Source organism: Mytilus edulis, chromosome 1 (genome assembly GCF_963676685.1).
Source record: "Mytilus edulis chromosome 1, xbMytEdul2.2, whole genome shotgun sequence".
Taxonomy (NCBI): domain Eukaryota; kingdom Metazoa; phylum Mollusca; class Bivalvia; order Mytilida; family Mytilidae; genus Mytilus; species Mytilus edulis.
In genome coordinates this window covers 32,089,727-32,112,347 of record NC_092344.1, presented here as the reverse complement: position 1 = coordinate 32,112,347, position 22,621 = coordinate 32,089,727, and the positions used below count along the sequence as shown (strand labels likewise).

The 22,621-nt window shown below is 31.9% G+C and overlaps 1 protein-coding gene across 2 annotated transcripts in view; it reads right to left on the bottom strand.

The window, feature by feature from the left end:
* LOC139529900 (uncharacterized) overlaps positions 1-22,621 on the bottom strand; it is a 49,680-nt gene that overhangs the window by 13,575 nt on the left and 13,484 nt on the right. For both annotated transcript variants that reach the window (XM_071325863.1, XM_071325870.1), the window contains exons 6-10: positions 14,454-14,750; positions 12,263-12,466; positions 11,590-11,645; positions 4,868-4,936; positions 3,752-3,781 (exon numbers count right to left, since the gene is read on the bottom strand). In XM_071325863.1, coding sequence (XP_071181964.1) covers positions 3,752-3,781; positions 4,868-4,936; positions 11,590-11,645; positions 12,263-12,466; positions 14,454-14,750 — 656 coding nt within the window. The remainder of the gene's footprint in view (positions 1-3,751; positions 3,782-4,867; positions 4,937-11,589; positions 11,646-12,262; positions 12,467-14,453; positions 14,751-22,621) is intronic.

The window sequence follows — 22,621 nt, the reverse complement described above, 5'->3', positions numbered from 1 at the left end:
AAACTTTTAGGCATTATAACTGCAAGTTGATTGCCAGATTTGTAATATTCAATTTTAAATGCAACAGCAAATTGGCTTTCTGTTACAAGAGTAATACTGAGTTAATTATTCAACATTTTTACTAATTTACTCATTTTATTTCTTATGGAGTTATTCTCAACCCATTTTTTTTTAAAATTAATACAATTTAAGTTGCTATTAAAATAATTTAAAAAAAGATGTGAAAATTCCAAATAAGGAAGAGTTTTCCAGTCTGCACTGTTAGCCACTACAATTAAATATTAATTGGTCTTCTTGATAGTAAAGATCATCGTGCATCAAACAACGTGTAAATTGGTTGGGCAAAGGGACTGAATAATCACGCCATTATATTTGGACAAAGTTGACAGAGTGAGCACTGGAACATGTGCAATAATTTGACAAATGTACAGAACCAACACTACGTTTAGAACATAATGATCACTACATGTACATTGATTGACCAAAGGGAACATTATGTGAACTATTTATACATTGAATGGACAAACCGATCATAATGCGCACTAGTTCAAGTACGTTGATTGAACATAGGTACATAATGAGCACTATATATATGTGTATTGAAAAGACAAAAGGTACATACATGAGTTCTGCATTGATTAAACAAAAGAATAAAAAAAAGTACACTTCAAGCATATTAATTCGACTAAGGAAACAGAACGAGTAGTACCGGTACATGAAAAAAAAAACAAAAAAAAAACACAAGTCCTTGGAAGCAAATCATTTTTTAAGGGTTTATTAAACAGTCTATCAATTTCAATATAATAAAGAAATTTCAGCTTGTTATATAAGTTAGCGTCACATTCTACATTAAATGTTAAATTATTTACAACACACCAGACCGAATGTTAAAACTATTCATTTTCCTTACCGACCAATCAGTTTCAATAAAGTAAGGGGATTTTTACATCATAAATCGATATGTGTTACTCTGATTTATTTTCGTAAATTCATTTTCAAATGTTCTAATTATTTAGTTCTCTAAAATATAAATATGTTTCCGTTCTTATTCGAAAACACAACATATCCTCCTTCCTCAAACTCGTAAAAACATTTATTTTAATAAATGAATGTCTGACCTATATATAATAGTAGTTAGGTGAGAGGTGTGAAGGGAAAGGGGAGAGATACTGAAAGACATTAAATCAGTTCTATTATGTTAAAGCTCGCCAGCTAATCACCATCAGAGATATGCGTTCATTTATCATCAATTTAAATCCGAACTATACTTGAACTTTCATTTGTGACGTAATACGTTTGATCAGTCGAACATACAGATCATTCGTCCGTCAAAAGAAAGGATTTTAACTCCTGACTGATCGATTACTGACTGTAAACTGATTGTGGAATGATTTGTAAAGACGGACTAATCGCTAATACAGTAAAAGCTACGGTTACAAGTACTGTAGCAGGATATATTTATCCTGTCGACTAATCTAATCCTGCTCATTTTGGAGTTAATACGATTATATCAACCTTTTATATATACTGGCTGATATACATTGTTATGTTAAAACATATCGTGAGAATAATAAATCGGATATAACTATAAGTAGACTATAAATGTAAGTTGTATGAGAAAGACATACTTGTGCAACTTGTGCTCTAACGTGTTCAGGAATAAAAGGAGTAGGTCCGGTAAGGGCCGATTTTGGCCTCAAATTTCAAATTCATCTAACGACAGTTTTTGGACAATTTTTAAACACTTAAGTGTCTAGTTCAATTGATTCGATTAGTTTATGTGAAAGATTTTAACTGATTTAGTCATTAAAAACGCTCTGATTTAAGCTTAAATATGAAAAATCTATCAAATATGCAAAATACGTCACTTTTCAGATCGTTTTTGTCAAAAAGAAAGTGGCCGCATCCGTGTTCATCCTCAACCTTTATATATGTTTTGTATTATCATCAAATACAACTTACATTTCAATATTATGAATGAACACGAATGCGGCCACTTTCATTTTAGACGGAAACCGTCTAAAAATTAACCAAACTGCTAAAATTTTGAAGATTTCGGTAATTTAGCATGACTTAATGACTCAAGAACGCGATATTTGTGCATTGTATTGTCAAAAAACAGCTCATATTTATGTAGCAGAAGCATTTTACTTTCCAAAATATAGCTTAAAGATTACATTTTCACAATTTTCTAAAACTGCTATATTTTGGGGCCAAAACGGGGTCTTACTGAACCTACTCCTTTATTAACTTATCAGAAGTTAAAAAATGTATCATACGAGCAAACTATAACCCATATTGTTATTAAACAAAACATAAATATAAAACAAACAAATTCACAACAAATGTGATAAAATTATGTTTATTTCTTTTCAATTGATTTTATATTTCGACATATCATTTCAGCCCGTTGAAAATATAAAATTTACATATGAAGTTCGTTTCCCAGATTTCCAAAAAGACTATTTAATTCATTTCAAGCATATAATATATAGTATCTATGATGTTTCATTTGAACAGAAAACATTAAATTCGATACTATTGAAGACTTTAGCGTGTTAAGAGTAATAGAAGTTCTATTAAAAATTCAGCAGATTATAACATCAACGATCTGAGACACAAGTTCATTTCGTATCGATTTAATCCGAAATATACAAGAGCAACTATTTTTATGACATAATACATCCGATAAGTCAAACATTCAGGTCCGTCATCCGGCAATAGAAATAACTTAAATTATTTCATATCGGTTGAGAATAAGATGCTCTTATTGGATAAAAAGGGGTCACATTATATTCATTATTCTTCAGCAATAAATTCCATCGGTCATTAACAGAACAAAACGGACCAGAAAACCGGTCGTTAACAAACTTTTACGTGATAATGACCGGTGTGGCGTGGTTTCCGTCTGATAATGACCGTTGGGGTGTGGTTTCCGTCTGATAATGACCGTTGGGGCGTAGTTTCTTTGTTAATGACTGCTGGGGCGTGGTTACTCTGTTTAGATAGATGTATCTTTAATAAGACATTTTCCTGATTTTAATATTATATTTAAGTTGTTGAATTGTTTATTATATGTTTTCGTTAACTATAAAATTAAAGAGAACTTGATTAAGTATTATATACTGAAAAAATGCACTAAAATGAATGGCAGTATTACTACGACTGGTCTCCACTCTGTGCCATATAAATCGTAAAACTACTCGAGTTTGCTTTAGGCATTTAGAATTTATTCGAATTTTCCAAAACATGGTTTCTCAATGAAATAAACATAATAGTTCTTGAAAAACTGGTCATTATCGTGATACATGGACTGCCCGTAGGACAGAAGTATTGACTGCGACAGCGATAATGACCCCGCCTTTGGCTCAGTCATTATCACTATCTTAGTCAATACCACTGTCCTGTGGGCAGTCCATATATCACGATAATGACCAGTTTTTCAAAAACTATTATATAAATCCTGACTGATCGATGACTGGCCGTTAACTGATTGTTGACTGATTAATGACGGTCGACTGATTGCCTATACGGTAAAAGCTACGATTACAACAAGTACAAGTACTTTAGCAGGATATATTTATTATGTCGAAAAACCTACTCCTGCTCCGTTTAAAGTTCATGCGATTACGTCAGCTTTTTATATCTACTCATGTAATACATTATTATGTTAAAAAAAGGATCGAAAGGTTAATAAGTCGGTTATAACTATAAGTAGACTGTAAATATAAGCTGTATAAGAAAGACATACCTGTGCAACTTGTGCTGCTCGTATGTGTTCCTGAAAAAAATGTAATAACTTGTCAGTAGTTAAAACATGTATCATACGTGCATTCTGTTATCAATTTCAATTCATGCAAAGTAAATAACGTCAAAGACGTTTCTCGAAATGTAACCCTATCAGAAATATGAAATCGTCATTAAGGGGACAAGAACCGAAAACATTAAAAACATCAAAATGAACGGGAAAGTGATGAGTTTTTGTATTATAGAACTTCTTTATAAACGACCATAAACGCCTACTCTCTATAGGCCCAGACAAGTTCGAGACTATCCAATATGAGATGTCAAGGCATGGAATCATCTGGTGCCGTTTAATACAAGTCGTTTATTTTCCTAAAATCTTCCTATTTGTCATTCAGTACTGTCTATAAATCCCCAAAATCGTTTTCAAAAAGTCCGTAACGACCGTAAATCGTATCAGCAAACGTACTTGATATTCTTGTCACATTTCTGCGGAGAAAAGATGACATTTGGAATCATTTATAACATCAAGAATATTATTAATTATATATTCAAATTCTGCCTGTGACTTCCAAAGTCAATTCCTAGAATTTTTATTGTCAAGGGTTGACTAGTCGTCGTAACACCATGCCAAAATGCACCAGTCGTTTTAGCCGTCGTTGTACAATAACTGCCTACAATTCTATATTTATTGAATGCAAAAAGAAGAATACCATCTCTTTCACAACGAAAAAAAGAAATAGACACTATACTTTTCTACAAAGAGAGAACATACAAAAAGAGAAAATAATCAAGAGAAAAAATGTCGGAAAGACAAACATAAAAAAACGACATTTATTTGGGATACTAATTTGCCTTCAACCATTTGACACTCTGTGGAAACATTATTTTACATGTACATGTTTGCCTTTCATGACACATTGCATTTATAGTTCGTAAGTCAAGTTCTATTCTCTACTTTTTCGTTCATATACACTTACGTTTTACAATCCAAATTATAGGATACCAAACGGAAAAAATGACGCATAGATCAGGAGCAGTAGCAACAGAACTTCTAAGGGTTTTATTAAGAAATAAGTAATTCAAATGAATAAGAGAGATGAGCTGTATAAAATAGCAGTACCTGTTCTTCCTTTTCGTATTTTACATGCACTTCGGAATTTTCAGGATCACCTCTGGTATTTATATTTTGCTGAAATAAAACAAAAAATATGCATATGTGCTAGCATGATACATGTATATGATTTGATGATATTTTTTTTTAAATAGGAGGAAACATATGTTTAGATATAGGAAGATGTGGTGTGAGTGCCAATGAGACAACTCTCCATACAAATAACAATTTAAAAAGTAAACCATTATAGGTTAAAGTTTGCCCATTTTGTACTTGAATACTAGTATTTATATAAAAAAAAGAGTTACAAAGGAAGTGGTTTTAGAGAGTCAATATTATTAATGTTGTATATATTTATAAAAGACATATAAAGTTCTTATCATAGTCGATAGCTCGCTCTTTATATATATCAAACAAATAAAACTTCAATTGTCTTAACAGCAAAATGTGTAGTCCTTATGATTAGAAAAACTTATAACCTCAGCTTTCCGAGGTAAAAAAAAATGACAATTTAAATTCGGTAAATTTAGTAACTTTTATCGGAATTGCCGAATCAAGTCGCAAACAAAACAGTTATTGAAGTCGTCTAATTTTGGAAAGTCGATTGAAAACTGTATCAGCAAAAAATAATGCCTGCTTTTGTCTGCCAATAGAACACACATTAATTTATACATTAAGGGGTAATTTATTTCGAGGAAATGACAAAGTTAAGAGTTAGATGCATTAATTATATTTCTATTCGTCTTAAGAAATGCGCCTGGCATAATGTAAGTAAAAAATAATGAATAATAATACCAAAACATTGAATAGTATTTTTTTACTATATGCCTAGATTTCAATTCTTATTGAACAACCAAACGCTTTGTTACATCAAAAACGAGTGCCATATTTCATAATATATATGTAAGAAGCAGATCAACGTCCACCGGGAACCTATAATTGAAGTCAGTTCCTCAAATTAAGGTCTAACATATTAACCCTCTTTATATAATCGACACCCAATGTCTTGTCATGGCTGTAGACCTAAACAATTACTCGAAGTATCCACTTTTCAATGTCATAAATGATTTGATTTTTTGTTATCTTTTTTTTTCTCGTGTAAATGCTATCCAAATATACTAATTGATTTATAACTATTTTATGCATATACATGACTTATGTAAACGAACAACAAAGGATAAAGCATTCCGTCGCAAAGAATGAACTAAAACAAAATAAATGAAACGAATATGGATAAATGACAAGACAAAAATCGACAGCAGATTCTATGGACAGTAATATTTTGCGTAGATGAAACACGTTGATACACTCAATCAACATGTTATGTCTAATTCCGTGTATATCAAGATGAAAAAGGAGATGTGGATATGCGTCAATGAAACAGCTACCAAACGACAAAGATAACCGTACATTACTGGAGTCATGCAGTCGGCAACAATAGACAGCTCTTTATACAAAACACAAAACTCTGAATTGAAATTAGGAAATTTTGAAGTAGGACCAATTACCCAGAACTTATTAACGCCAGGGATATTTTTAATGTATTTTAATCTTAATTTGATGATCAGTATAACCATACACATAGCTAAATATGTTTATACTTCATACTCCTAAGTATTTAAAAACAAATATAATTGTGCATTTCTGAATATTTAACCGCAAATACTCATTTTCAGAATACTCGGGACTGCACTTTAGATAACTATTTTTCAAGACGCACCAAACATCTGCTAGAAGTAAAATATGTGTTGTATTTTAAAAGCAAATTAATTCAGGTATGATGGTCAGCGATGTCATTCGAAAAATTTTGACTTAAAAATATCAGATTTGCAAAATTGTTTTAAAAAGGCATGAAACAGCAGTTTTTAGTCCAATATAACTATTTCATGAATGAATTTTTTATAATTCGGACTATGCAGTATATTAAAATCCATTAAGTTCCGACAAATGTCAGATTTATACCCCGTGGATTAAACTTTTACAGGAGAAAGAATCCCTGCGTCTTTGAAGAACTACCATAAAATTTGATTAAAATTTCGATATAAAGAAATATATTTAGATATGAAATTTTACAACTTTTGTCGAGGATCCTAATATGGGATATACAACAGTTGTGTTAGAAAAAATAACATACACTGCATGCATTTTTTGCTCTTTGAACAGGCATTTTTTGCTGATATAGACTAAATGTAAAAATTAACCCTAACTAGTTTTTTAAATCTTTAAATATTTTGTTATTAAATTTGAATAATTTTATTGAAACAAATATTATAATGGAATAAGTAAGATAGCAACTTGTAATCAAATGCACCCATCATTTTTTGTCATTTCACTTGACCCATATTTCAGATCTTCTCAAAATATGCATTTTGAAAAAGTAAAAATTAAGCATGAAAATGTTAAAGTTAAGAAATCCGAAGCGAGAGGGTTATTTTTTTTATATAAGTTTTAACGTTTAAAAGTAGATTCCAACACACCCGAATGAAAAAGGTGTACCGACAAATTTTGTTTTTAGTAATTTTTGTATAATTTAATTCAAGATAATTTGACGTGGGCAGAAATTTATATCATTTATACATTTAGCAAATAGTACTTTTTCGTCTTTAACTATAATAATGCATAGGACGAGGTTTTTGTCCATGTATACCTAAAAATGCATTCGGGGTTAAAGGAGTAAGGGGTACTTCCCCCTTTCGATAGCCAAATAATTTTGAAAATCTCACGCTTTCCACGTTATCTATAGATATTTTTAGTATAAAATCGTCCAATTTTTTTTTGGCATCGCTAAGCTGGGCAGTATGAATTCAATTATCGGGAACTACGGCTTCTTTCAAACATCTTGGATCCAGCCTTAATCACAAATTGTATAGCCCAAACAATATATAATGATTGTCGTTTGACTTTGATAAATACGTTTTAAAAACAACAAAGTTTGAACATTTGACATCTCGCATGAGATTTAAAAGTTTAAGACAATATACTGAATTGGATTATTTCCTGGATTTAGAGCTCACTTAACACGAAAATGGGATACTGGCGTGCAATCTAATGGACAAATAAGCTTGTTTCAGCTTTAATGATGATGATGATGATGACGATGATGATGATGATGATGATGATGATGATGATGATGATGATGATGATGATGATGATGATGATGATGATGATGATGATGATGATGATGATGATGATGATGATGATGATGATGATGATGATGATGATGATGATGATGATGATGATGATGATGATGATGATGATGATGATGATGATGATGATGATGATGATGATGATGATGATGATGATGATGATGATGATGATGATGAGGAGGAGGAGGAGGAGGAGGAGGAGGATGATGATGATGATGATGATGATGAGGAAGATGATGATGATGATGATGAGGATGATGATGATGATGATGATGATGATGATGATGATGATGATGATGATGATGATGATGATGATGATGATGATGATGATGATGATGATGATGATGAGGAGGAGGAGGAGGAGGAGGAGGAGGAGGAGGAGGAGGAGGAGGAGGAGGAGGAGGAGGAGGAGGAGGAGGAGGAGGAGGAGGAGGATGATGATGATGATGATGATGATGATGATGATGATGATGATGATGATGATGATGATGATGATGATGATGATGATGATGATGATGATGATGATGATGATGATGATGATGATGATGATGATGATGATGATGATGATGATGATGATGATGATGATGATGATGATGATGATGATGATGATGATGATGATGATGATGATGATGATGATGATGATGATGATGATGATGATGATGATGATGATGATGATGATGATGATGATGATGATGATGATGATGATGATGATGAGTATGATGATGATGATGATGATGATGATGATGATGATGATGATGATCTTAGAAATACTTGATATTAATAAAATTTATCATGACTGGGTTTAATAGTTTAGGAATACTTAGTTAAAACTTGAGTGACGCATTTAACAAAATCAATAGGTTAGCAATAACCGGTCTTGTTACGTGCATACGTCGAGTTAGGTACGTATGTCATTTTTATTGGAAATCTATATTAAAATATATAATAACGATTTGAAAGTTTCTTTTATTGCAGCGTATACATGTATATAGTTAAAACAAACCTAGCGCCTTTGTGTTCAGATAACCAATTTTTTGTGCGGACCTTCATTAATATCACAGAAGTGCGGAGTAACGTTTATTCTTCCTCTTTTACTTGTAGTTGCTTTCATCTTGACTCTAACACAAAATTTAATCGGAATCATCCGTGCGTAAACGATTGGTCGAAAATACCAACTTTTTTTCAAGGTCCTTAAACATCTTAAATTTGTTATTATGAAAGATGTGTTCCCTGAAAATATATCATTCCTCTATGACTTGTAGTTTCTTAGATTCTGTATTGTAATGCAAAACATAACCAGAATTAAATATGTGTAAAATGTAGGTCGAGTGACCCATTTTTTCATTGTCATACTATCCAAGATGTGCACACTTATAGTAAAGCATTCCTCTTTGACTGGCAGCTTATTTCTATTTAGACCTAAATGCAAAACGTAACCGTGACAGACCAAAATAACAAATGGAGTAAAGGCTAGTTCCACTCTCAAACTGCGTTTGGCAAATGAATTATAACCACGAAAGAAACTATTTAGAAGACAAACTGTTTTACGTGCTAAAAAGCTTGCAACAGTTGGTTGGATACAATTGATGTAAAGTAATGATAAACACCTTCAATGAAATGCTTCAAACTGCATGTGTCATGTCTGTGAGATACCAAATCCTGTAAAATGCATAACTTTGAAATTCGAAGCCAAATTATCGCTCTATCATGACATATATACGTATGTATGGAGTTTATGTCTTATAGACAGCTGAAGATTTTTTTCAAAATGTATTTATGCAATTCAAACTGAATATTGGAGTTCGGTATTTTTGTTATTTTACTTTTGACTATAAAGTGGCACCTGGCTATTGTTGTTCAGTAGGAAATAACTCAAGTCATTTAGTATGCAAACTGTTCGTAAATACTTCATTATAATGATTAATCATTATTTTAACTTACATTAATTATGACATGCATAAACTAATTGTTTTACACTAGTCATTGTGGGGCTCTTTATAACTTGCTGTTAGGTGTGAGTCAAAACTCTGTGGTAATGGCCGTACTTTGACATTAGTTCACATAGCAATTTTTCTCATTTATATATAAAAAAGACCCGGAAAAATAAGAATTTTTAAGAATTGATCTCGGAGAGATTTACAAAGAGGATGAGATAATGTTTACAATTTGTCGTACGTTTATTCCATACGTCCAGGATAACCCACAAAACAAATTGGAGGATATTGAAGTTTGGCACAATGTAAACACTATAATTAATTACAAAGGTACAAAAGGTACTGCACTAGATGCGCATCTCGACAATTAACGTCAGTGATGCTTTATGGAAAAATAAGTCTATCGACCATACATTTCTCCGGGTTTAAATATATATTCTAGTAACATATCTATGACTTTAAATGTCCCTCTGGTATCTTTCTCCCCTTTTCTATTGGCAGAATCTTGGACGAAAAGTAATATCAGTGACATTTAACTCATTAGGATATAAATTGAAACTAGAATCCAAGGACACATTATCTTTGCAATCTTATAACCAAAGTTATTGAAATTTTGCATGCGAACCTTTAATCATGGTCCTAAGGGAAACTATCGACGGTCTTCAAAGTCATCGTATCAAATTTAATAATAATTTAATAAGAGGTGAAGAAATGTGTGGTATAACAACGACAGGCTTTACTTGTGCCAAACGTTATTCGAGATTTTGGCATGCGCCAAGGCCATAAACTTAAAGACGAATTGAATTTGAGTTATTTAAAACTGCTTAGCATGGAAAGTGAAAATATGAATTGCACATCACACTAGCAATTCACCCTTGGCCATTAATGTCAAAATGTTCATGTCATTCCTATGGCTTGATCATAAGTGAATTATGAAGGTGAATTATCATTGAAATTCTTTGTCATCTTTTCACGCGGTATCATGACAAGTTGTATGCTATAAATGGTTTGTCGGAGATTAATTAATTGGATATTTGTGCTGTGACCATCTTGGTTGCATTATTTTTACGTTGACTTTATAAATGTTTGTATTATGTTTATCCAACATCTGTTATTATCTTAGGTCACCAGTAACGCTCTTCATCCGTGAACGATACTGATGAAAGAAAATCCAGAAACAAATTTACACAGTGTTAGTTTCATCATTCTTTATATGTCTACGATATCATGCTAATTTTCTTTTCGAAACAGGCACTCATAAGCAAAATTGATTTTAATAGCTGAACAAATATACTTCTATGCAAGGTGAAAGCAAAACGGTCAAGAGATATGTAACCGTACAATACATAGATGTAAGTCTGCGATATCTTTCCAGATAGTCGGACTATAAGACGACAAGTTATAAACTTTAACCGTGCAAGGGCTGTATAGCCAGTCAAGGTCGTTAAAAACTTCCATGTGTTGTATATACTTCAATTCGAAAAGGTAATTAGTTATTCCATAAATAGGAATATTCATGATTCATCCCTTCTTGGAAAAAGGACATGTAATGCGGGATTGAACTTATCTTTAAATCATGCACTGAGATTTTCAATCAATTAGGAATATGACATTACATTCTGCTAATAAGTATAATCTATATAATATTTACCTGAATCGATTTACCGACTTCTTTATGTTCGGATATAATAATGTCAGTATTGGAATCTGCAAGTAGAAATTACATATATTGAATCTGAACGGATATGCTTTCCTTATTGTTATTGCCATTGACAGATATAGGAACCAAATAAATGTTTGACTATGCTATCATAGCATATTATTCTTTGAAATAAATCGTATGATGTAAATCTACGACATATATGTAGGTAGCAATACGACTTTTCTTTAATAATGGAACAAAACCAGTCATCGGCTGAAAATAATTCACAGAATAACTGCTAAGTACAGAGTGCAAAGTGCAAACAGAATAACTGCAATAAACTTGAACTATGAAAGAAACTTCTTTGACTGTAGCTGTATTCATATAGTAGTTCGTTTGATGTGTTTGAGCTTTCGATTTTGCCGTTTGTTTAGGGACCTTCCGTTTTGAATTTTCCTCGGAGTTCAGTACTTTTGTGATTCTACTTTTTCCCATATCATTTAGTTTTGTTAATTAAATGTTTATAAACATGCACTTCAAGCTTTACTTATCACATAATCATGGGAATCTGTTGGCGTTTTGTGTGTATTGTTTTTATTTCGGATTTTGTTAATTTCAGCAGTAACACTGTTTATATTTTATATAATAAATGAGCGAAGATTGTTTTTATTTTACTAGTTACCGAATTCCAACGGCAAAACTGTTGCTTTGATATCGCCTTTTATTTCACTACCGTTTGATTTTATATAAACGTTTTCAACAATGTCACTCAGTGCTTCTTCCATTTTTTTATCAGTTTCAAAATGGCAAGCATCAATATCGAAATTCAGATAAACTACAGACGAAGTATTTGTTTTCTTTTTCGCCATCTCGAATAATGTGTTTTCTGAAATAGAGTATAATGTTTGTATTATAATCCAGGATTTCTGGAAGGCAACCTTTAAATATCCTCTTTAATTATCGTGGAATATGTAAACAAAACATTATCCAGTTATCAGCCTGAAATATATAACTTTTGTCATTGTCGTAAAACTAGTTCAAACATTTGATTGATAGTGGCTGCCTTAACGGTATGATATAGGAGTTAAACTAAACTTGTATAGACCTGGTGAATGTATTAAAGCTGGGTATAACATGTAGAAGTATAACAATACATAAATATTACAGTATACCATTATCATTTCAGTATAACAAAACATTAACATTTCAGTATAACAAAACATTAACATTTCAGTATAACAAAACATTAACATTTCAGTATAACAAAACATTAACATTTCAGTATAACAAAACATTAACATTTCAGTATAACAAAACATTAACATTTCAGTATGACAAAACATTAACATTCCAGTATGACAATACTATAACATTCCAGTATAACAATACTATAACATTCCAGTATAACAATACTATAACATTCCAGTATAACAATACTATAACATTCCAGTATAACAGTATATTACTTTGATGGTAGAAAATCTCAGACTAGACAATTGTAGGAATATTGTTTGAAAAATAATGGTTATGAAACACACTTTTAAGAAAATACATTAATATCAATCAAACTGAAGATAAGATATTGCTCATTAAATATAATCCCGAAAAAATATTGTGGTCTTAACGTGAAGACAGTTAATCTATAACCCTTATTTTAACAGTGTTAGCAGTCCATTAAATTGATGGAGACTTAACAGTCAATACCTAGGTCTAAATCAGGAGATATGTGGATTAGCTCAATGCGATAGCAGCTCATAAATATTTGCCCAAATAATACGTCTGGACGGACTGATTGGTCATGGCGACATATTTTGAGCAAACTACCTCTGGAACTTATGTGCCTGGTCAATCAAATTATTCTCATATTTTCTTCTTGGTCAGTGTAGGTTGTGTTTCCTTTTGATCAGACTCCACATGAATCCCGTTTATTTTTCAGGTTATTACGATAAATACCATTATAATATTCTTAAACAAAAGACACCTTCATAAATTTGTGATGTGTATTGCTATATCATGAAAAAAATGCATGTATAAAATTCTTGCATCGCAATGTTTTTGAGTTCTGAGTTATAGTTTTTCTTTGAACTGAAAAGGACGTCCATTTTTTAAAATAGACCAATGGATCGTCAGCGACTTGCGAATTTTGAATAAGCTATCAATTCTCTGGAATGAGAATGTAACTACAATTTGATTTTGAAGTTTTGAAGTTATGTTTGCTGAAACTTCAATTTATGCAGCTTATCTTGAAAACTCATATAAATGCACCGTTCTGAATATAAAAATAGCTTTGATTTTATCTGAATATCAGACTTAATTTCATAATTTTCTGTACTTTTGCCCATTTTCCGTCCTTTGCTCGCAGGTTTCTAAGATTAACTGAAGTCCATGTAAAATATGGTCGTTGCTTATAATTTTTATCAAACTTAATGCAAGGGGAATTATATTACGCTAACATTTCTAAAGTCAAAATATCATCTTGGAAAATGTCCGGATTTTAAGAATTAATGAAGGTGATCCATGGAGTCACAACAGAGTCTGATAGACAACTGTTTTCAGGTTATCACCACATACGTTTTTAATTAAACTGCGTAATGATTACTTTGAGTAACATATATATAGATTATACTGTTGGTTTTCCCGTTTGATTGGTTTTACACTAGTAATTTTTGGGGCCCTTTATAGCTTGTTATTCGGTGTAGGCCAAGGCTCCGTGTTGAAGGCCGTACATTGACCTATAATTGTTTACTTTTTCTGAATTGTTATTTGGATGGAGAGTTGTCTCATTGGCACTCACACTACATCTTCCTATAACTATTATACATAATATATAGTAATATAGAAAAAATTATATTATAATAATTAAACCTGTATACCTTCAGAATGTGTCAAGACGACATTCACATATTCAGTTGATGGAACTCTAATACCTTCAGTTTGAATTATTTTTTCCATAAACGAAAATAATAAAAGGTGCAGATTTTCATCTGTTTCCATTTCCTCAACCAGTATATCAACACAAAGGACTACACTTCCAGTAAAGGCAAACACAAAGTCTATTCCTTTTAATCCCCGATTAATTTCATCCCTTAGGGAGTTCAAGATGTTAACTGTTCTGTTATTCGCGTCACTCTCGATTTGCATGATAATTTGTACACGAAATTTTTCATCACCTTAAAAAAAGAAAAATTTCATTCGTTTGGTTATAAAAAGCTTTGCAAGTTATTCAACCACTTCAGTAAATAAATTAATACGTTTGACATGCAGAGGGAATGGGACAACTTACATCTTTTCCTCCCTCATTTAAAGGGTGTGTCTGAACATTGATTAACATTCAAAAATGTGTTTAAAAGTACATACAATATTCAATATCTGAAAGCAGCTCAGCACGATATTTGTCCATTATATGTTATAATATATTATGTTAATAATGATTTTGCTGATTATGGAAAAATGAATGTATGACTATTTAACGTTGTTTGATTAAACGGACGAAGAGATATATAAATTGTCAGGATATAAACAAATATAAAATTGACTTGTCCTAAATGAAAACAGCACTTTCTAATTAAAAATTACCGTGCTAAAGAAGGAAGCGCTTTTTTGGTTAAACCAACATCAGGAACGGTCAAACCGTCAAACATTAAAAAGCCAGTGCTGTATACAAAAATAGAATCGTAAAATATTATATGACCAAAAGGAACTTAAAAGCAATAGTTAAATTCAGATAAAGCCAACTATAATTGAGGGATTTAGAAACTTTGGTTTATAGTAATTTATATATTTTTTTAAACAGGCAATTTTAGATGTATTTTTAAAATCATGTCAGTATTAAAGCAGTTCATCAGATATGGTATCAACGCAGTAATAAGGAATGAATAGTACACGTTGTTAATTTTGTACGTCAAATGTACGCTTCTAAATTTGACCTCATGGAGAGCGGACTTTCCTAAGTGTTTGAAATCAATGACTGTATAGATAATTAGTAACGTTAGGAAATCTAGTAAGGAGGAGTTGTTGAAAATTTACCTTTAATTTAAAGGCCAGGGAAAGAGTATAAATAGCAGCCAATGAACGAAATAGTGGTAAATTCAAATTTCTTTGCCACATTCATATCAGGGACATATTTTTTTAGAATAACCTAGCTTGTTCAAAGAGTGATTTTTAGAAAAAAAATTGTCCAAACCTAGAACTGAACTATATTATCTGTTGCAAGAAAAATAAAATTTATTAACTAATGCTATTTTTTTATATTCCTAAAACAAATCATGAAGCAGAGGTACTTTTCATTTGAAATATACTTTGATAGCTGGGCGGATATATACATTGTTTTTGTTTACATAGGAAGTAGATGTTGCCATGCATGCAGCCATGCTTCCATGCAAAATATCAACAAACACCTTACCTGTTGTGATAAATTCATTCCATTCCTATTTAATCCTCATATCCATTTTATATTTCTTTCATAATTCAAAGAACCAAATAAATATGCAGCTAATTTGCCCAAAAATGTAATTACAGTCATAATATTGAATTTTATCCAGTCACAATCATTTTCCCTCCAAAACTGTGTTATATACAGAACAAAGGATTTCGATATAATAATTGAAAAATCCTACAGGAGAATACAAAAAAACTATTCCCACATGTGTCCCATATATGGAAACCCACCAGGATTAGGAAACCAACAACGCACAAGTGTCACAACACATTTTTGCATAATGTCTCTCTTGTGCCAGTCAAATCTTTGGCTTCTGTGGTCCCTGGTCATGGCATCTGCTTTCATAAGCATATATCTATCATCATTCCAGGCTCCACGATGGAGAAGCATAGTCCAAAATCTTTTGTAGTGTTCCTTTCTCAAACTTGAGTTTCTTTGATGGGCTACTTCTGACTGACCATGCCACCACATTTGTCTGTTTTGATCATCAGTAATGCATGGCCTACAAGAGCAATATCTGCATTCTTCTTTAGACGGGTCTTGCTGTATAACAAATTCAGGCTGGTCATTGTCTTCATCATCTTCATCCTCATCATTATTGTCTGTTTGAGTACTCTGTTCTGTGGTCATCTGTAGATTTTGTGCATTCCCGCCATTTTCAATAGCAACAGCAGAGTCATCAAGAATTTTAATTTCCCAATCATTATGCCCAAACAAATGTTTTATAGTTTCTAATTGAAGATCACTTAATTCCATAGTAACTTTCTTATCACTCATTTTTAGGATTATTTAGAAGGCACACAAACAAAATATTTATACTGACTTCAAAGATAATCTGGTCTGGATTTTATCACCAGGTTATGTGTACAGAAAGTTGCTGACTCTGCAGGTGACCTCATAAATTTGTTCAATAGTTGTAAACAAGTCCAGAGGCAATTAGGGGATTGCATGTCAATTCCAGAGGCAATTAGGGGATTACATGTAGTTATTCATTTAGCAAGAAATGAAATACTATTTTTTTTTAAAACAAATCACAGAAATTAAAAAAAAAAAAAAAAAAAAAAATCATTGAAAAAGCCATGTAACGATCAAAGAAATTTGCATAGATCACTTTTATTTATATAAAAATTAATTATCATGAACCCTTGAGACACATTTTTCTAAATTGAAACTGAATATCATGAAACATAACCTCCTGATTATTTCATATCCAATTTCTGCTCATTCCTTCAGTTTCTTTCATGGTCAGTCATGGCTACTGAAAAACAAGATTCTTCACGAAAACGTCCACCCAATTTTAGAATAGAAATTCCTGGTGACGAAACTGTCAAAAGTAGAATTTTGGAAAAACTTCAAAAAGTAAAGGGTTTTTTGACTTCAACTTTGAATAAGCCAGTTAACAATAGTTTAATTATAGAGGAACTTTTAGACTTTTGGATTAAACAACAACTTGGAAGTGACAATTTGAAAGAACTTCATCCTTTTCCATCCACCTATTCCCAAACAAGAAGCCAGGATGTAGACCAAGGACTGTTTGTTACTGCAGAAAAATCTTTGGATACATATGGAGAACTCTATGAGGCACATACCAGTATTTGTAATGGAAAGCTAAAAGTATGGAAAAGAACTATGAAAGGACATGTAGCATGTGTAAGACGGATGTGTACCAAGGAGAAATCACATTCCTATTTATGGTCGTCATCATCATACCTTCCGAATGATGAGTTCTTGGTCAATCACAGGATTTGTCATGCATTTTATAGCAGTAGACTTTTGCCAGTACATTACACTAGATTTGTTAATGGGGCAGGAATTGGCTGCATCACTAAAGAGAGAAGATCAAAATTCTTTAGAACATATAAAGAACATGCTGAAAATGAAAGTGTTCAATCAGTTGACAATGCCATAAATGATGAAATTTCTTCATATGACGACCTAGATGGCATCAACATCATTACAGATGCTAGGCACGGTTGGAGGAAAAATGCGAAAGATACTACAGTTGTAGCATTAGGAGAAAAAACTCACAAAGTGATGGACTGTGAACATATTACAAAGTCACAGGATAAAGTTGCCCAACGACATGAAAGACTTGGAACACAAATTATTTATGAAAATTTGGAGAATAAAAATGTGTCCATAAAAATTCATGCACATGATAGAAATTTGGCTGTAAATAAATTTGTGAGGGACACTCAATTTACTGTCAATCAGAATGACTTATGGCATGCTGTCAAGGCTGTAAAAAAAGCTGTCACCAAGATTTCCAAAGGTACCAAACGTTCAGAGGGTATAAGTTGGAGTGTACAGCTAGGAGATAAAGTTGAACCCATAGCAACACACATTAACTGGGCTGTCCGTAACTGTGAGCAAAATTCTCTAAAACTGAAGGAAAGTTTGGATAACATTGTTAACCATTATTGTGATAACCATGAAAATTGTCATCATTCATCAAGGTGCAGATTTGATTCAAACTATGAACCATCTAGGACTGTACTTACAAATTTAAAAGCCAGAAAAATGTTAGAGATTGCTATAAAAAGTTCAACTATTTATAAATATCCTCAAGATTACATTCTTGCTAAAGACACATTTTATGTTGAAAGTTTCAATAATGTTGTGAACATATTTCAAGACAAAAGAATTTGCTTTGGTGATGATCAATATAAATTGAGATCAAATTTGGCAGTATGCCATTGGAATGAGAATGTGGACAGAGGCTTTACATCAGTATGGAAATCAAGGAATCCCAATGCACCATCTTCACAGAAAGGAAAGAAAATTTACAAAAAACTAACATATAATTACAGGATAAACATTTGGAACCGCTACATTTCTAGTTTCTATTAAAAACAGAATAATTACACTAATGCATTGAATTTACAAGGGTTAACTATTATCATGCAAATATTTTTGATCATCTTAATCTTGTTATTTGTTAGTTATTCGTTTTAGTCTGGATTATAAATTTCTACACAAAGGTAAATTCCACATGTGTTTGTTTTCTTTAACCATGCTGACTTCTATAAATAATTGATAAGATAGTTAGGCCCCTCCCATTTCCTTATTGGCTTAATTGCTCTCCAACCGGATTTCTATCTAGGTCAGCCCTGGCCTTTAATGTTCATCAATTGAAATATACATTTTTGCAAATTGTTTCATGATAAACGAAGTAATGCTTTTTTTAACAGGAAACCTACTTTTTGATAATCATTTATCTTGAATTAATCGTAAAATTATTATATACTTGATACAATAATAGTTTAAGGTCACAAAGTATCGAATAAATCTGCCAGACATTTAAAACAAATTTCCTTATTTCTTTTTTATATTCATATAAAAAGTTAAAACAAAGAACGATTGAAATCCATATACTTTATATTTGACAATCATAATAACAAACTGGTTTACCGATTCAATATGCCTGATTCTCAATTGAATGTTTTCCTTGTATTAGACCATTAGATACCAGAATATTCGTGATATCTGTATAATTCATTGATTTCGTAGATTCGAACGGTTGGTGACGTATAAAAAACGAGCAACGCTTACACTGTCGACGCACATGCTATCGCTCTTTTATATTCTGTATGTCAATGGTATTCCCTAAGTTTATGTGTGCTTTAATTTATATTTACAAAACTGTTAAGGGAATTTAATTATCACCTTTATTTGCACAAGGCTAGGAAATAGGTGTTATAAGTACAAATACAGCTGATATTCAAAGACACTCTACATGTATTGTCTTTATCTTGCAATTGCCAGACAGAAAAGCTCACATTTATTGCATTTATTTTCAACTTACAATATATCAATTTCTGTCTATTTTACCTTTTAGGCAAAGTTATATTAAAAACAAATTCGCAAAATAATTGATGGGTACAGCGAAATGAATCTCGCATGTTCAACAATACTACGCAATTCATAGTAAATAAATATTTATTATAACATAACAATTAATTTCAAGAGCAAAAACAAATATCAAAACTTTGTCCTATTTAACAAAAGTGTATGATTTGTCCTACGCTCAAGAAATTTAAACTAAACGTTAAATTTTCTTAACATGCTGAAATTGACATTGTTGCATGGTTGATTTTGTTTTGAACACATGTACACATTCAAGATTTGAACTTGAAGATATGGAGATAATCCAGCTGTTCGTGTTTTTTCTGATAGCAGAAAATGGGTTTATTTCATATTGCTCTAGCGAAATGTTTGAAAACAAGCAGAAGGTAAATTAATCTTTATTTCGCACAAGGTCAAGCAATATGTCATTGGAATGCGTCTGCAATACACATTCTGGGGTCTTAGCTTCAAGCTTAAGCTTCTTAAATTCCTGGTGACGAAACTGTCAAAAGTAGAATTTTGGAAAAACTTCAAAAAGTAAAGGGTTTTTTTGACTTCAACTTTGAATAAGCCAGTTAACAATAGTTTAATTATAGAGGAACTTTTAGACTTTTGGATTAAACAACAACTTGGAAGTGACAATTTGAAAGAACTTCATCCTTTTCCATCCACCTATTCCCAAACAAGAAGCCAGGATGTAGACCAAGGACTGTTTGTTACTGCAGAAAAATCTTTGGATACATATGGAGAACTCTATGAGGCACATACCAGTATTTGTAATGGAAAGCTAAAAGTATGGAAAAGAACTATGAAAGGACATGTAGCATGTGTAAGACGGATGTGTACCAAGGAGAAATCACATTCCTATTTATGGTCGTCATCATCATACCTTCCGAATGATGAGTTCTTGGTCAATCACAGGATTTGTCATGCATTTTATAGCAGTGGACTTTTGCCAGTACATTACACTAGATTTGTTAATGGGGCAGGAATTGGCTGCATCACTAAGGAGAGAAGATCAAAATTCTTTAGAACATATAAAGAACATGCTGAAAATGAAAGTGTTCAATCAGTTGACAATGCCATAAATGATGAAATTTCTTCATATGACGACCTAGATGGCATCAACATCATGACAGATGCTAGGCACGATTGGAGGAAAAATGCGAAAGATACTACAGTTGTAGCATTAGGAGAAAAAACTCACAAAGTGATGGACTGTGAACATATTACAAAGTCACAGGATAAAGTTGCCCAACGACATGAAAGACTTGGAACACAAATTATTTATGAAAATTTGGAGAATAAAAATGTGTCCATAAAAATTCATGCACATGATAGAAATTTGGCTGTAAATAAATTTGTGAGGGACACTCAATTTACTGTCAATCAGAATGACTTATGGCATGCTGTCAAGGCTGTAAAAAAAGCTGTCACCAAGATTTCCAAAGGTACCAAACGTTCAGAGGGTATAAGTTGGAGTGTACAGCTAGGAGATAAAGTTGAACCCATAGCAACACACATTAACTGGGCTGTCCGTAACTGTGAGCAAAATTCTCTAAAACTGAAGGAAAGTTTGGATAACATTGTTAACCATTATTGTGATAACCATGAAAATTGTCATCATTCATCAAGGTGCAGATTTGATTCAAACTATGAACCATCTAGGACTGTACTTACAAATTTAAAAGCCAGAAAAATGTTAGAGATTGCTATAAAAAGTTCAACTATTTATAAATATCCTCAAGATTACATTCTTGCTAAAGACACATTTTATGTTGAAAGTTTCAATAATGTTGTGAACATATTTCAAGACAAAAGAATTTGCTTTGGTGATGATCAATATAAATTGAGATCAAATTTGGCAGTATGCCATTGGAATGAGAATGTGGACAGAGGCTTTACATCAGTATGGAAATCAAGGAATCCCAATGCACCATCTTCACAGAAAGGAAAGAAAATTTACAAAAAACTAACATATAATTACAGGATAAACATTTGGAACCGCTACATTTCTAGTTTCTATTAAAAACAGAATAATTACACTAATGCATTGAATTTACAAGGGTTAACTATTATCATGCAAATATTTTTGATCATCTTAATCTTGTTATTTGTTAGTTATTCGTTTTAGTCTGGATTATAAATTTCTACACAAAGGTAAATTCCACATGTGTTTGTTTTCTTTAACCATGCTGACTTCTATAAATAATTGATAAGATAGTTAGGCCCCTCCCATTTCCTTATTGGCTTAATTGCTCTCCAACCGGATTTCTATCTAGGTCAGCCCTGGCCTTTAATGTTCATCAATTGAAATATACATTTTTGCAAATTGTTTCATGATAAACGAAGTAATGCTTTTTTTAACAGGAAACCTACTTTTTGATAATCATTTATCTTGAATTAATCGTAAAATTATTATATACTTGATACAATAATAGTTTAAGGTCACAAAGTATCGAATAAATCTGCCAGACATTTAAAACAAATTTCCTTATTTCTTTTTTATATTCATATAAAAAGTTAAAACAAAGAACGATTGAAATCCATATACTTTATATTTGACAATCATAATAACAAACTGGTTTACCGATTCAATATGCCTGATTCTCAATTGAATGTTTTCCTTGTATTAGACCATTAGATACCAGAATATTCGTGATATCTGTATAATTCATTGATTTCGTAGATTCGAACGGTTGGTGACGTATAAAAAACGAGCAACGCTTACACTGTCGACGCACATGCTATCGCTCT